Genomic DNA, 15,766 nt, shown 5'->3' with positions numbered 1-15,766 from the left:
ACCTCCTCTGGCAACTTGTTCCATACACCCACCACCTTTTGTGTGAAAACGTTACCCTTCGGATTACTATTAAATCTTTTCCCTTTCACCTTGAACATATGTCCTCTGGTCCTCAATTCCCCTACTCTGGGCAAGAAACTGTGCGTCTACCCGATCTATTCCTCTCATGATTTTGTATACCTTTGTGAGACACGACCTCCCACGCACAAAACCATGCTGACTATCCCAAATCAACCCTTGCCCATTCAAATGTCTGTATAACCTGTCCCTCAGAATACTCTCTAGTAACTTTCCAGCTACAGATGTTATGCACACCGGCCAAGAGTTCCCAGCATTTTTCCTGCAGCCCTTCTTGAAAAGAGGCACAATATTTGCCACTCTCCAGTCTTCCAGTACCCCTCCAGTATTTAAGGACGACTCGTCAATTTCAACCAGGGTTCCCGCAATTTCCCCTCTAGTTTCCTGCAATGTCCTTGGATATATCTGATCAGGTCCCGGTGATTTGTCTACCTTCAAACACGACAGTACCTTCAGTACTTCCTCGACGGTAACACTGACTGCCCGCAAGACATTTCCATTGACGGCTCCAAGTTCCTCCGTCCTACAGTCCTAGTGGAGCTGGTCCTTACCCTCAACAACTTTTCCTTTGACTCCTCCCATTTCTTCCAAATCCAAGGCGTAGTTATGGGCACGCCCATGAGCCCCAGATATGCCTCCCTCTTTGTAGGGTGCGTCAAACATTTCTTGTTCAAGGCGTACCGTGGTCCCATCCCCAAACACTACCTCCGCTACATTGACGAGTGCATTGGTGCTACCTCCTTCACCCATACACAACTCACTGACTTCATCCATTTCACCACTAACTTCCATCCGGCACTCAATTTCACCTGGACCATTTCCGACATCTCCCTACCGATTCTAGACCTCACTATCTCCATCGCAGGTAACAGACTACTGACCAACATCTACTACAAACCCACTGACTCCCATGGCTATCTGGACTACACTCCTTCCCACCCTGCTTCCTGTAAGGACTCTATCCCCTACTCCCAATTCCTCTGACTACGCCGCATCTGCACCCGGGATGAGGTGTTCCAAACAAAGGCATCTGAGACGTTCTCATTCTTTAGGGAATGGCGGTTCCCCTCTTTGACTGTAGATGAGGCTCTCACCAGGGTCTCCTCTATATCCCGTAGCTCCGCTCTCAATCCCCATCCCCCCCTCTTGTAACAAGGGCAGAGTCCACCTTGTCCTCACCTTCCCCACTACCAGCCGTCACATACAACAGATAATTCTTCGACATTTTCGCCACCTCCAACGGGATCCCACAACTGGCCACATCTTCTCATCTCCTCCCCTTTCTGCTTGCCGCAGAGACCGCTCCCTCCATAACTCCCTGGTCAATTTGTCCCTTCCCACCCAAACAACCCCGTCCCCTGGTACTTTCCCTTGAAACCGCAGGAAATGCTACACTTGTCGCTTTACCTCCGCCTTGACTCCATCCAAGGACCTAAGCAGTCTTTCCAGGTGAGGCCGAGGTTCACCTGCACCTCCTCCAACCTCATCTATTGCATCCACTGCTCTAGGTGTCACCTTCTCTACATCGGTGAGACCAAGCTCAGGCTTGGCGATCGCTTCGCCCAACACCTCCGCACAGTTCGCATTAACAAATCTGATCTCCCGGTGGCTCAGCACTTCTACTTCCCCTCCCATTCCAAATGCAACCTTTCTGTCCTGGGCCTCCTCCATGGCCAGAGTGAGTCCCATAGCAAATTGGAGGAGCAGCACCTCATATTTCATTTGGGTAGTTTCCACCCCAGCGGTATGACCATTGACTTCTCCAATTTCAGGTAGTCCTCGCTTTCTCTCTCCTTCCCCTCCCCTTTCCAGCTCTCCCACAGCCCACTGTCTCTGCCTCTTCCTTTCTTCTTCCCACCCCCCCCCACATCAGTCTGAAGAAAGGTCTCGACCCGATAGGTCACCTATTCCTTCGCTCCATAGATGCTGCCTCACCCGCTGAGTTTCTCCAGCAATTTTGTCTACCTTCCGTCCTACTATCTTTCTCCTCGGTAAATACAGAGGAGAAATATTCATTGAGGACCTTGCCCATCTCCTGTAGTTCCACACAGATGTGACTGCTTTAATTCCTGAGAGGTCCCACTCTCTCTCTGGTTACTCTTTTCCCCCTTACGGATTTATAAATTCTTTTGGGATTGTTGCTACCCACCACAGCTATCTCCTGGCCCCTTTTTTTTTTTGCCCTTCTGATCACCTTTTTCAGTTTACTCCTTAGTTCCTCAAACTCCTCCGGGGATGCACTTGATCCCACCAGCTGCCTATACCTGTCCTATGCATCCTTCTTGTTTTTGACCAACGCCTCAATTTCCCTGACCAACGCCTCAATTTCCCTCGTCAGCCAAGCTTCCTTACGTTTGCTTGCTTTGCCCTTCACTCTATACGGGGACATACATATCCTGAGCTTTCGTCAGCACACTTAAAACATTCCACTTTTCCCCTCAAATAACATGCTCCAGTCAACTTGAGCAAGATTTTCTCTCATGCCCTCAAAGTTGGCCTTAACCCAGTTGTGCATTTTAACACGTGGACCCTCTCCGTCCCCATACATAACTATCTTAAACCTAATCGAACTGTGGTCACTGGACCCAAAAGGCTCCTCCACACACACTACATTAACTTGCCTTTCCCAATTTCCTAATGCTAGATCCAGTGTTGCCCTCTCACATGTGGGGGTCTCCACATACTGCTTAAGAAAACTCTCCTGAACACTTTTGAGGAATTGCACCCCATTTAAATCCTTCACGCTATGATTTTCCCAGTCTATATTGTGAAAGTTAAAATCCACTTCTACAACAACCTATTTGACCTGCAGCTGTCTGCAATCTCCCGGTACATTTGTTCTTCTAATTCCCGTTGATTATTTGGGGGTCTGTAGTACCCCCCCAACAAGGTGATCATCCCTTTCTTGTTCCTCAATTCCACCCATATAGCCTCACTAGACGATCCGTCTGTAATGTCACCTCTGAACACTGCCGTGACATCCTCATCAACCAACAATGCAGCCCCCCCTCCTCTTTTTCCCTCACCCCTGTCTCTCCCGAAGCTCCCGTAGCCCAAAACATTGAGCTGCCAGTCCTGCCCCTCCCTTAACCAGGTTTCATTCATGGCTACAACGTCCCAGTCACTCGTATCTATCCACTCGTATCTACCCTAAGCTCATCTGCCTTACCCGTCAGGCCCCTTTATGTGCAGTTTAAACTTACCCTCCTTCCTCGTTCTCTGCCTTGCATCTGACTATTCTGTCCATTAACCTTCCCCACACCACCCTCCATACCAACCTCTAGCCTCTCACGTGTCTCTGTCCTGTACGAGATTTCCCCGTCCCCCCGATTAGGGACAATTTACAATTAAACTAAGCCAATCAAACTACAAACCTGTACGTCTTTGGAATGTGGGAGGAAACCGGAGGTACCGGGGAAAACCCACTCAGGTCATGGGGAGAACGTAGAAACTCTGAACAGACAGCACCCGTAGTCAGGATGGAATCTGGGTCTCTGCCGCTGTAAGCGTTGTAAGGCATTGTTGGGTACAGTGAGAATGGGCTGTTCTACGGCGAGTTTACCTGTAGCAGTGAGTGTGGGCTGTTCTGTGGTGAGTTTATCAGGGGTTCAGTGTGACTGGGTGTCCTGTGGGAGGGTGTGTTCAGTACAGAGGTGGGGAGGAGATGGAGGAGGCAGCAGGGATGGGTGACTCTGCTTCAGTTGACCAGGTGGAGGAAGGGAGTCTGTGGATCCCCTGATCACGTACCTGAAAGGAGTAAAGACATCGATCAAGGAGATAGCCGTTGTTAACTGGTACCAGGCTGTGCCCAACCACCAGTACACCAGGGGCAAAGCTTTTTCTGAAAGAGACAGCAACACAACATTAGACAACGTTGGTCCCCGATGCTTCCCATCAGTGGAAACGGAGAGAGCTCAGACTCTCCCACACGGGGAACCCACTGATACTGTGGAACCACTTCAGGCTGAGTGAGAGCAGCCTCCCTGCCGTCCCAGAAAGTCCACAGTAGGTAACAAGATGAACGAAGGAAAGGGGACCTATAGGGCAAAGAGTTGACCCTAAATAGGTGTGAGAGAGAGAACAGTTCATAGTCAAAGTTCCAACAAGAAATTATAGATGTTCTTGCCGTGATATTTTGATTCTTCCTCACTGCAGGAGTAATACTGGAGGAGTAATACTGGAGGATTAGATTACTAACATACTGTTGTTTAAAAAGGGAGCATGGGAGAGCCCAAATAATTACAGGCCAGTTTGCTTAACCTGTGGAGGACACATTATTAAAATAGATTCTAAATGGTATAACATTCATTTAGAACTGAAGTGTTTTCAGAACTGAGAGTAAGCATGCAGGTTGAGCAGACAGTGAAGAAAGCTAATGGCATGTTGGCCTTCATAACAAGAGGAGTTGGGTATAGGAGCAAAGAGTTCCTTCTGCAGTTGTACAGGCCCTAGTGAGACCACACCTGGAGTATTGTGTGCAGTTTTGGTCCCCTAATTTGAGGAAGGACATTCTTGCTATTGAGGGAGTGCAGCGCAGGTTTACTAGGTTAATTCCCGGGATGGCGGGACTGCCATATGCTGAGGTTCTCTGGATGCTTTCAAGAGAGAGCAAGAGAGAGTTAGATTGGGCTCTTAAAAAATAGCAGTCAGGGGATATGGGGATAAGGCAGGAATGGGGTAGTTTGGGGATGATCAGCCATGATCACATTGAATGGCGGTGCTGGCTCAAAGGGCCAAATGGCCAACTCCTGCACTTATTGTCTGTTATCCCACAACCAACATTGGCAAAGATAGACACAAAAAGCTGGAGAAACTCAGCTGGACTGACAGCATCTCTGGAGAAAAGGAATAGGTGACGTTTCGGGTCGAGACCCTTCTTCAGACTGATGTCAGGGAAAAGGGAACCAAGCGATATAGACGGTGATGTAGAGAGATATGGAACAAATGAATGAACAGTATGCAAAAAAGTAACGATGATCAAGGAAACAGTCCATTGTTGGCTGGCTGTGGGCTTGGTGTTAACGAATTATACAGACAATGAAACTCACCAGGACGACAGTGAAACTAGTACAACGACTAAGGAGGGGGAGTGACAGAGAGGGTGGGTTACTTAAAGTTAGAGAAATGTATATTTATTGAGCAATGGCGTCTGCTCTTCACCACAATGCTGTGTGTGAGCTTGGCCGCGGTCCACCATGTTACACTACATTTCAAAAGCAACCTCGGTGCCACACAGCTGGGGAAATCTAAAGGAGATCCTATTCTTCCATCGCCCCAGTGACCCTGGAGCACAAACCAGGCCTCCCTTAGGTGTTACAACATGACTTCAGTCGGGGTCGAATAACCGAGCATTGACAGTCAGTCGTCTCTTGACCCTATGGTCCTCTCGGCAACTCACCACTCATCTCAGTGAGTGACCCAGTCAGGGCGAGGGAACACACTAGAGTACCAAGCTGGAAGGCGGCTTCCTCCCGCACTGACTGTGGTCCTAGGCTGCACGAACAACAGAGCACTGGGGACCAGGCCTTGTGCAAACCCTGGGAGTTTAAGGAAGGAGCAGCGGGCTCTACCTCACCACTGGGTCCAGTATCAGCAGGGCACTGGTTGACTGGAGCAGAGTTCTGGGGCCATGGAGCACAGAAGAGGGAAGATTAGTAATGCAGGTACCTGGAGACAACAGCGAGATCCAGCCCCACAGGTTGGCAAGGGGAGAGAATGATTCAGAGTAGGCCAAACCTGGGGGGTGGAAAAGAGCAAGATGTCAACAAAGCAAACTTCTCTCTCAAGGTTTACAATGTTCAAAGGGCCACGTGGCCCAATGTTTCAGATTCAAATTCAAAGATTCAAAAACTTTATTGTCATTGTGCAGTGTACAAGTACAGAGACAACAAAATGCAGTTAGCATCTCACCCAGAAGTGGGAACACAGAATAATGGAACAGTAAATATGTATATGTGTATACAGTAGCAGTAGTGCAATTTCCGAGGAAGGAGATCAGTCACTGGGGGAAGGAGTGACCGAGGGGGGATGACTGGTAATCACCAAGGCCCCTCACCTGCCCCAGTAACGGATCCTCACACCCCACCCGCTCCATTTACCCTCCCCACCATCAGCCCGCTTACGTCCCTCACCCCGTTCCCCGTAACAGCATACAATATGTACCCACCCCATGTCCCGACACCCGTGCCTTGTTATAGCCCACTCAACCTCACCCTTCCCCAGCAATGGGATGTTCACCCCACCCCGAACCTCCCCTCCCCCCCCCCCCACCCCCCCCCCCCCACCCCCACCCCCCCCCACCCACCCACACCCCCCCCCCCCACCCCCCCCCCCCCACCACCCCACCCCCATCCCCCACCCCCCCCCCCCACCTCACCCACCCCATCCCCCCCTCACCCACCCACCCACTTAGCAACATCCCCACCCAGTGCCACACCCAACTCCCACACCCCCACCCACCTTGTCCCCCACCCTGGTTACATCCGCTACTCACCAACCCACCTTGTCCATGCCCTAGTAACTGCCCCCATCCATCTGCCCCACCCTAGTAACATCTCCCACCCACCCTGTCCACACCTAGTAACATCTTCCACTCACCCACCCACCCTAGTAACACCTCCCACCCACTCATCCACCCACCGCAGTAAGTGCCCGCTCAGCTGCCCCACTGCCCAATTTCATTCAATATTAAATCCCTAAAGCCTCTGTTCCAGCCCCCGCCAGTGTGTCCTCTCTCTCCCGATAGTGCAACGTGCCGCACGTAAGCTGTTCAGGATGAGGGACGTGGGATGTGAGATGATGAACATTCCACCTGGATGTGGAGAGGATGTTTCCACTTGTGGAAGAGTCGAGGTCTAGAGTTCATAGCCTCAAAATTAAACAACGCTCCTTTAGGAAGGAGATAAGGAGGAATGTCTTTAGTCAGAGGGTTGTGAATCTGTGGCATTCTTTGCCACAGAAGGCCTTGGAGGCCAAGTCAGTGGATATTGTTAATGCAGAGATAGATAGATTCTTGATTATTACGGTTGTCAGGGGTTATTGGGAGGAGGCAGGAGAATGGGGCTCAGAGGGAAAGATAGATCAGCCATGATTGAATGGCAGAGTAGACCCTTGATGGGACGTATCTCTCCATGGACTACCATTCTGGTCCTCCACTTACACCTTATGCTGGCCGTTTAACTGTCCCGCTGAGTTACTTTGATCTTTGTGTCTATCGTTGTCACCTTCCCCTAGCTAACAATGATCTATTCATTACCTATTTTCTTAGATAGCTCCGTCCCCTTATCTTCATTTTGCACCTCTCTTTCGGTCACACTCCCACCATCCATGCTCTAATTCCGAAGAAAAGGAAAGTCACACATCTCTCGCTCTCTCAGTAACTGCAGCTCGGTGTCGGTCACCTCCCACCACCAGGGGGCATCAGACCCCGACCCAGCGCTCCCCAGTAACTGAACCGTGTGTTACCACACGCAGGCGGGATGGGCAAAGTCTCACTGCAGCTGTGCGATGATCGCTAGTCAGCGCGGACTCGGTGGGCCAAAGGGCTCGTTTCCGACTAAAACTGAGATACTGCAGCACGAGTCTCCGACATGCACCAATGATCGCGGTACTTTAAAACAAGGAGAAGCCCTTAACCAGTCTGTTGGAGGGAAGGGGTTAAGGAATTTAAGAGCGCTGCCGTCAAAAGGTCATGAGTGATAGGAGAAGAATCAGGACATTCGGCCCATCAAGTCTACTCCGACATTCCATCATGGCTGAACTATCTCTCGCTCCTAACTCTATTCTCATGTGTTCACCCCGTAACCTCTGTACTAATCAATAATCTATCTACTATCTCTACCTTAAAAATATCCACTGACTTGGCCTCCACAGCTTTCAGCGGCAATGAATTCCACTGATTCATCACCCTCTGACTAAAGAAATGCGCCGGTGCCCTGCTTCCAAGCCCCGCGCTGCCCTCCCCGGACACGTACCGACGGGCTCCTGCCAGCCGCTGCAGCTGCCGAGGTGCTGAGAGCGCTTGGAGGCGTTGCTGATGTTGCTGAAGTAGCTACTCAGACTGTTGACTGAACTGTTGGACGGCGAACCTTTAACGCCAGGTACAGGTCCCGGCCCCTTGCTGTTTGACCTTTTCTTGTGCAACCTGAAACGATAAAGGGCAACGATTTAGGGCGGAGGCAGACCAGGACTGCGAAAGAGAAGCAAGAACTTCTGTGAAATTGGCACAGCAATCCAAAACACATTGTGGGTAAAGATTATAAGCATAGAAATAGGTGCAGGATTAGGCCATTCGGCCCATCGAGCCAGCCTCATTCAATATGATCATGGCTGATCATCCACAATCAGTTCCTGCTTTCTCCCCATATCCCTTGATTCCGCTAGCCCTAAGAACTCCATCTAACTCTCTTCTGAATGCATCCAGTGAATCGGCCTCCACTGCTTTCTGTGGTAGAGAATTCCACAGATTCACAACTCTTGTGACATTAGTGACATCTCACATTAGTGAGTTGTGACATTATTGCTATTGAGGGAGTGCAGTGTAGGTTCCCCAGTTTAATTTCCGGGATGGTGGGACTGACATATGATGAAAGAATGGGTCGACTGGACTTGACTGGACTTGTATATAGAAGGATGAGAGGATATATATTGAAACATACATTTTTTAGAGGACAGTTACAAAAAAAAACGGCCTAATCCTGCACCGATTTTCTATCTTTCAGACTGAGATTTGGGAGAAAGGTCTCACCCTGAAATGTCACCCATTGCTTCTTTTGAGAGATGCTGCCTTTCCCGCTGAGAGTTCGTCCAGATTGTTATGGAATTCTCTTGCCACAGAAGGCACTGGAGGCCACTTCACTGGATGTTTTTAAAGAGAGCTGGGTCAGGGTTAGGTTTAGCTAAGGGGTGAGCAGTGCTCAGTTTCCAGATGCCGGATGGGTGGAAAAAGGAACATCGATGACACAGGAGGCCATTCACCCATCTGATCAGTCAGATCAATTGAATGGCTGTGCTGGCTTGCCTGCCACCTGCAGGCCACGCACCGCACTCCTGCACTGATTTTCTATGTTTCAGACTGAGATTCGGAAGCAAGGTCTCACCCTGAAAATTCACCCATTGCTTCTTTCAGAGAAGCTGCATGTCCCCTGAGTTCCTCCAGCATTTTGTGTCCACCTGCGGTGTAAACCAGCATCCGTAATTACTCCCTACACTTCAGACTAGCTGGGTCAGGGTAGAGGTTGCCGGCACTGTGGTTGAGCAGTGCTCAGGTTTCCAGATGCCAGGGTGTAAGAAGATTTTAAACATCGATGACACAGGAGGCCATTCAGCCCATCTGTGCCAGTCAAGCTAAAACAACCCTGTCCGACCGCCTGCCAACCTGCAGGTCACGCACACCGCAATACACGGCCAAGCGTGTTGAAGTTTCACAGCAGCATCCCCTCTGTCCATTGTGACCACATCACTAAATATTCATTCATCGTACACATAGCCACTCACAGACAACCTTTTGTGTCGGCATTGTGGCGCAGCGGTAGAGTTGCTGCCTCACAGCACCAGAGACCTGGGTTCAATCCTGACTACAGGTGCTATCTCCCTGTTCCTCACACACTCCAATGATGTACAGGTTTGTAGGATAATTGGCTACTGATAATTATAAATTGTCCCTAGTGTGTGTAAGATAATGCTAGCTTGTATGTAGATGACCTCCTTCGACTATGTTGAAGACTAGCTACGACTAACTTCGGGAAAATTGGACACCAAATAGTGGAGCATGAAGACGATCTCCTTCGATTTCCTTCCACCTCCCTTCGACTATAATGAAGACTATCTACAAGGTTTCAGCATGGATTTACGAAAGGTAAATCATGTCTGACGAATCTTATAGAATTTTTCGAGGATGTAACTAGTAGCGTGGACAGGGGAGAATCACGGGCATGTTTTAACATCTGGAAAGCGCGCCTCCGCCTTTCGACCTAGCGAGGCCTCGATGCGGAGATTAGTATTCAAGCTGCAAAGTTACGAATGGCCTTGGGGGTTCACGATTAATGCTGCGATATGAGTCAGGGCTGGCTCGCCAGGAAGCAAATTAGGTCACCCAAGTGGGACAGGTCCTTTTCACAATGGCAGGCAGTGACTTAGTGGGACTGCCGGCTCAGTGCAGGGGACCCCAGCTCGCTTAAAATTTAATTTGAAATTCCATGAGGGAACCAAGGCAAAAAGGTATGACTTTCGGGCGACTGACGACCATACTGGCAATACTGGAGGGGGTGTCGGCATGTCGTCCAGGTGGTCATCTTCCCTTCCCATTCCCACACTGACCTGCAAGGTGTCCTCGGGGATAGGCTGTCAGAGTGAGGCCACACACATGGCCATTGGAGCAAGCAGCATATACATTTCGATAAATGTGCAGGTTATCCATTTTGGTATGAACAACGGGAAAGCAGATTATTAAAGTAACTGGTGGATAACTCACATTGCCCCCAACTTGGCCATCCTACTAGGGGGGTTCGCAGCCTTGTATCCCTGTCGTTATCAGCTCTTCCCCAGCCAACACCGGGCCATTGAGGGAGGAGCCAGGCTTGCTTGGTGCAGCAGGCAGTCAGTTAAAGCTGAATTTTTTGTTGGCTTTCATTCCAAGAGGATTACTTTCATATCTGAAGACAGGTTCCACTGCAGTTTCCCCAGAGATGCTGCCTGACCCGCTGAGTTACACCAGCACTTTGTATCTCAGTATCGACCAGCATCTGCAGGTCTCTCAACCCTGATCAGGGTCTCACACTGTTGACAGTTATTAGGGAGTTAGCATTCACTTCCAGAGATCTTTGTCCTTTTATATCGCTAAGCTGAACAAAATGTTTGAAGAAAGACTGGATAGACCTCTCCTTATACTCTCTGCTACCTTCCTAAATCCATTCCCCAAAAGAGAGGATCAAATATGTTCTTACAAGAATTATTCCAGGGGATCAACCTGGGTAGATCCAGTCTGCAGTGTTAAAGATTGAGAAATATGATGTTGGGGAAGTCCAGGACACCACATCACTAAATATTCACCATCGTACACATAGCCACTCACAGATAAGGCCGAGAGTCGGCATCCTTTAAAACCGCAAAGAGATGGGAGAACTCACAACACACAGAGACCTGTGTTCATCCTGACTACTCTCTGCCACAGAGTTCCTCACACAGGCCAAAGATGTACAGGTTTGTAGGATATTGGCTACTGGGAATTATAAATTGTCCCTTGTGTGTGTAGGATAATGCTAGCTTGTATGTAGAGACCTCCTTCGACTATGAGTTGAAGACTAGCTTCGACTAGCTGACTAGCTAACGATGACATAGGGAATGGCGGTGCAGGCAAATAGTGGAGCGTGAAGCCGATCTCCTTCGATTTCCTCAACCCCCTTCGACTATAATGAAGACTATCTACAAGGTTCGACTATCCTCGATTACCTATGACCAGCATGCCGACCTACTACGATCTACTACTAAACCTACGAGTAAAAATAGAATCAATTCTTTCCATGGCAATCTTTTTTTAATCACGGGCATTTTTTAACATATTGAAAAAAACGCCGCGACCTAGCCGAGGCCTCGAGTACGTGGAGACCACTTTCGAGCATGAAGGAGAGTTACGAAGACCTCCTACGACCTTGTGACGACCATGCTGCGAGTATGAGTCAGGGCAAACTCGCCAGAACTCACAAATTAGGTCGCCCAAGTGGGACAGGCCCTTTAAGGGTTTCTCCCACTTTTGCGATATTTTTGGCGACTGCCGGCACCCGTCGCAGTCGCAGCAGATCGCTGAAAATTTTCAACATGTTGAAATTCCAGCGGCGACCAGAAAAAGGTATGACTCTTCGGGCGACTACTCACGACCATACTGGCGTCATGTGTCGACATGTCGCGGCATCTCCCCTTCCCATTCCCACACTGACCTTTCTGTCCTCGGCCTCCTCCACTGTCAGAGTGAGGCCACACACATATTGGAGGAAGAGCACCTCACATTTCACTTGGGCAGCTTACCCCCCAGTGGTATGAACATTGATTTCTCCAATTTCAAGTAACTCCTGCATTCACTCTCTCCCCCACACTGGACATCCTACTAGTGTTCCAATGTTCGCATTCTTGTATCCCTGTCGTTATCAGCTCTTCCCCAGCCAACAACGGGCCATTGTGGGCTCCACGCTTCCTTGGTCATCTGTTGCCGGCCTCAGTTTGTTCTGGTTTTTTCCTACCTCTCATTCCGTCCCCCCTACTTTCAATCTGAAGGCAGGTTCCATCCTAATTCCCCAGAGATGCTGCCTGACCCGCTGAGTTACTCCAGCACTTTGTATCTCAGTATCGACCAGCATCTGTAGTTTCTTTCTACCCAATCAGGGTCTCACTCTGTCTGACAGTTATTAGGGAGTTAGCATTCGCTTCCAGTTTATCTTTGTCCTTTTATATCGCTAAGCTGAACAAAATGTTGACACCACCACTGAACACCTTTCCCTGCTGACTATCCAGCTACCTTCCTAAATCCATTCCCCAAACTAAAATCAAAAATGTTCTGCTTAAGACTTATTCCAGGGATCAACCTGGGTGATGATCCAGTCTGAGACAACGGTGTCAAGGAGATGGAGAAATATGGAATAGAATAGAAAGATGGAATCAGGGCACAATGCACTTGCCCACCATTAGAATAATGCTGCACCATGAACTGCCGAGAGCAGGCATCTTAAAGCTGACAACAGCTGCCTGGGCCCCAATAACAAACAGAAGTTGCGATTCGTCCTTCATTACGGTGGTGGCCTTGCCGAGACAACGCTACACCCCACGCTGCCTTGGCAAGGCCACCAGCACTTCAAGCACCTGTCACACCATGGCCACTCCGCCTTCTCCCCTTACCCATCGGGCAAAAGGTGTAGAAGTGTGGAAACGCACACCTCCAGATTCAGGGACAGTTTCTTCCCAGCTGTCATCAGGCAACTGAACCATCCTACTAATATCTAAAGAGCAGTCCTGAACTACGATCCACCTCATTGGAGACCATCGGACTATTTTTGATTGGACTTTACTGGCTTTATCTGGCAGTAAACGCTATTTACCTTATCATGTACACTGTGAATGGCTCGATAGTATTCACATATAGTCTTTCTGCAGACTGGTTAGCACGCAACAAAAGTTTTTTACTATTCCTCAGTACACGTGACCAACAAACTAAACTAAAAGATGGCAGCAGAAATCTCACAGGTAGGTGTATGAAGGAACTGCAGATACAGGTTTATACCGGATAAACACAAAAAGCAGCAGTAACTCAGCGGGGCAGGCAACATCTCTGGAGAGAATGAACAGGTGATGTTTCGGGTTGAGCCCCTACTTCAGACTGAGAGTCAGGGGAAAGAGAAACGAGAGATAGAGACGGTGATGTAGTGAAATATGGAACAAATGAATGAAAGCTATGCAAAAAAAGTAACCATGATAAAGGAAACAGGCCATTGCTAGCCGTTTGCTAAGTGAGAATGAGAGACTGGTGCGACTTGGGTTGGGGAGGGATGGAGAGTGTCGCTTGTCAGAGCTGGGAAGGGAGGGGGGGAAGAAGTTTATTTCACACGGGAAGAAATATCATCTCTCTCTCACTCTCTCTCTCTCCTTCTTTCCCTCCTCAAGGAACAGCAGATGCTGGTTGATTAAAAAAAAGTCACAAAGTGCTGGAGTAACTCAGTGTGTCAAGCCACTCCCTGGTCACATTCCCTCCAACATCCCATATGAGCCCATCAACCGAATGGCTTCATCAACAACCTATTGGCACGGCAACCCTGTCCTTGGCCTATGGAAGATATACACATTCTATCATCCTCCACCTGCAATTCCAAGCAGCAAAGAAGAGGCTGTTGGAAATTTCCTTGAGTTTTTGTCCAGAACTTTTTCCTGTTGGGAAATGTTCAGTTGGGTGGGGGGGGGGGGGGGGGGGGGGGGGGGGGGGGGGGGGGGGGGATTGGGTTGTGCTGGCGGCGGTGCTGGGGGAGGGAGAGGGGGGGGGGGGGGGGGGGGGGGGGGGGGGGAGTTGGAGTTTTGATACACTGCTTCCCGAGTGAGATACTAGGTTGGAACCTGCATATTTACTGTTAGAAAGGAGCATAGCTTAGAGAGGAAAGAACGAGAGGAGAGGGAGGGGGGGGGGGGGGAAACGAGACAAGAGAGAGTTAGAGAGATGTACCTGATGGGAGTCTCCTTGTAAGAGGGAGCACCGGATTTGGCGGAGCCACTGCTGCTGCTGGAGGTGTCGTCGTTGTGCTGGTAATAGTCGTTGGTGGCCAGACGAGGACTGCGGCGGGACATCCTCACCGTAGCACCATCACCCCGAGCCTCAGCCTGCGCACAGCACTGTGAGTCTTCCGCACTAACTGTGAGCAAAGAGAAAGACAGTGTGAGGGGCAACCCTGCACTGGGCACTGGCATCCTGCCCGCTGGCCCAGAGAGGGAAGGGGACACATTGCTGTCATCCTACACACCCTCCCTGCACATGGCAGGGCACATGGTATTGGGGGTAGAGTGCTGACATGGATAGAAAATTGGTTGGCAGATAGGAAACAAGGTGTAGGTATTAACGGGTCCCTTTCAGAATGGCAGGCAGTGACTAGTGGGGGTACCAGCAAGGCTCGGTGCTGGGACCGCAACTATTTACAAATATATATCAATGATTTAGATGAAGGGGATATACAAGTAACATTAGCAAATTTGCAGATGACACAGGTTAGGGTGGCAGTGTGAACTATGAGGATGCTATGAGAATGCAGGGCGACTTGGACATGTTGGGTCAGTGGGCGGATGTATGGCAGATGCAGTTTAATGTGGATAAATGCAAGGTTATCCACTTTGGTAGCAAAAACAGGAAGGCAGATTATTATCAGAATGGTGTCAAGTTGGGAAAATGGAAATACAAACTGGATCTGGGAGTCCTTGACCATAAAGGAAAGTAAGCATATGTCATGGTCTGGAGCCATGGGAGGGAGAGGCTGAGGCTGTGGCCTAGTTTTGCCCAAGTCCCGCTCCTCTCCCTCCCAAAAGGGCCCGGAGCAGCGGCCCCCGGACCCACACCAACTCGAACCCCAGCCCAGGGCCCAGTCGATGTCTGTGTCCGCTCCCCAGCGCCCAAACCCCGGGCCCAGCTACAGCCCTGGGGCTCAGCCCACACCACGCATCTTCACTTTCCCTCTTCTTTACCCTCTTCTCCTCCCTCAATCACCTCTCCCTCCCTCAGTCCCTTCCTCCCTCCATAACCCCTCTCCCTCCCTGCTCCCCCACTCCTCACCTACCTCCACCCTATCCCACTCCACCCCATGATTTTTTAATGTAAATGAGATTTGGATTCCCTGTGTGACGATATTGTGAATGAAAACGGAAGAATTTGAATAAAACAGATTTTGTTTTTAATTTTATGTAAATGAGATTCTGGATTCCATCGTGGTGTCATTGACAGGCAGGGCAAGTGGAAGTGTGCTTTAAAAGTAGTTTTTGTAAAGTTTCAAATGTCAATAAATTGTAAATAATAACATCAATCTAAACGAAACTTGGCTAACGGACTCCCTCGGACAACGGTGGTCCAGAAATTGTAGCGCTATCGTGTACCATTTTGGCGGAGTTTTGGAATCACGCGGGCACGCATACAAAAAAGCAAAATTATAGTTTCAGTAATATTATAGTAGAT

The 15,766-nt window shown here is 49.5% G+C and overlaps 1 protein-coding gene and 1 long non-coding RNA gene across 2 annotated transcripts in view; one reads left to right on the top strand and one right to left on the bottom strand.

The window, feature by feature from the left end:
- The window catches only part of LOC129694280 (SUN domain-containing protein 2-like), a 39,254-nt gene extending 24,675 nt beyond the window's left edge, over positions 1-14,579 (bottom strand). The window contains 4 exon segments of the mRNA XM_055630993.1: positions 3,826-3,919; positions 5,746-5,814; positions 8,052-8,221; positions 14,276-14,579. Coding sequence (XP_055486968.1) covers positions 3,826-3,919; positions 5,746-5,814; positions 8,052-8,221; positions 14,276-14,517 — 575 coding nt within the window. The 5' untranslated portion in view covers positions 14,518-14,579.
- LOC129694281 (uncharacterized) lies at positions 9,153-13,513 on the top strand. The gene is made up of 2 exons (XR_008722988.1): positions 9,153-9,911; positions 11,507-13,513. It is a non-coding gene; the product is annotated as an uncharacterized LOC129694281 (long non-coding RNA).
- Positions 14,580-15,766: the final 1,187 nt, after the last annotated feature.

Source organism: Leucoraja erinacea, unplaced genomic scaffold, assembly GCF_028641065.1.
Source record: "Leucoraja erinacea ecotype New England unplaced genomic scaffold, Leri_hhj_1 Leri_602S, whole genome shotgun sequence".
NCBI lineage: Eukaryota > Metazoa > Chordata > Chondrichthyes > Rajiformes > Rajidae > Leucoraja > Leucoraja erinaceus.
Note: the sequence above shows the minus strand (reverse complement) of the source record. Positions and strands in the feature narration are given on the sequence as shown.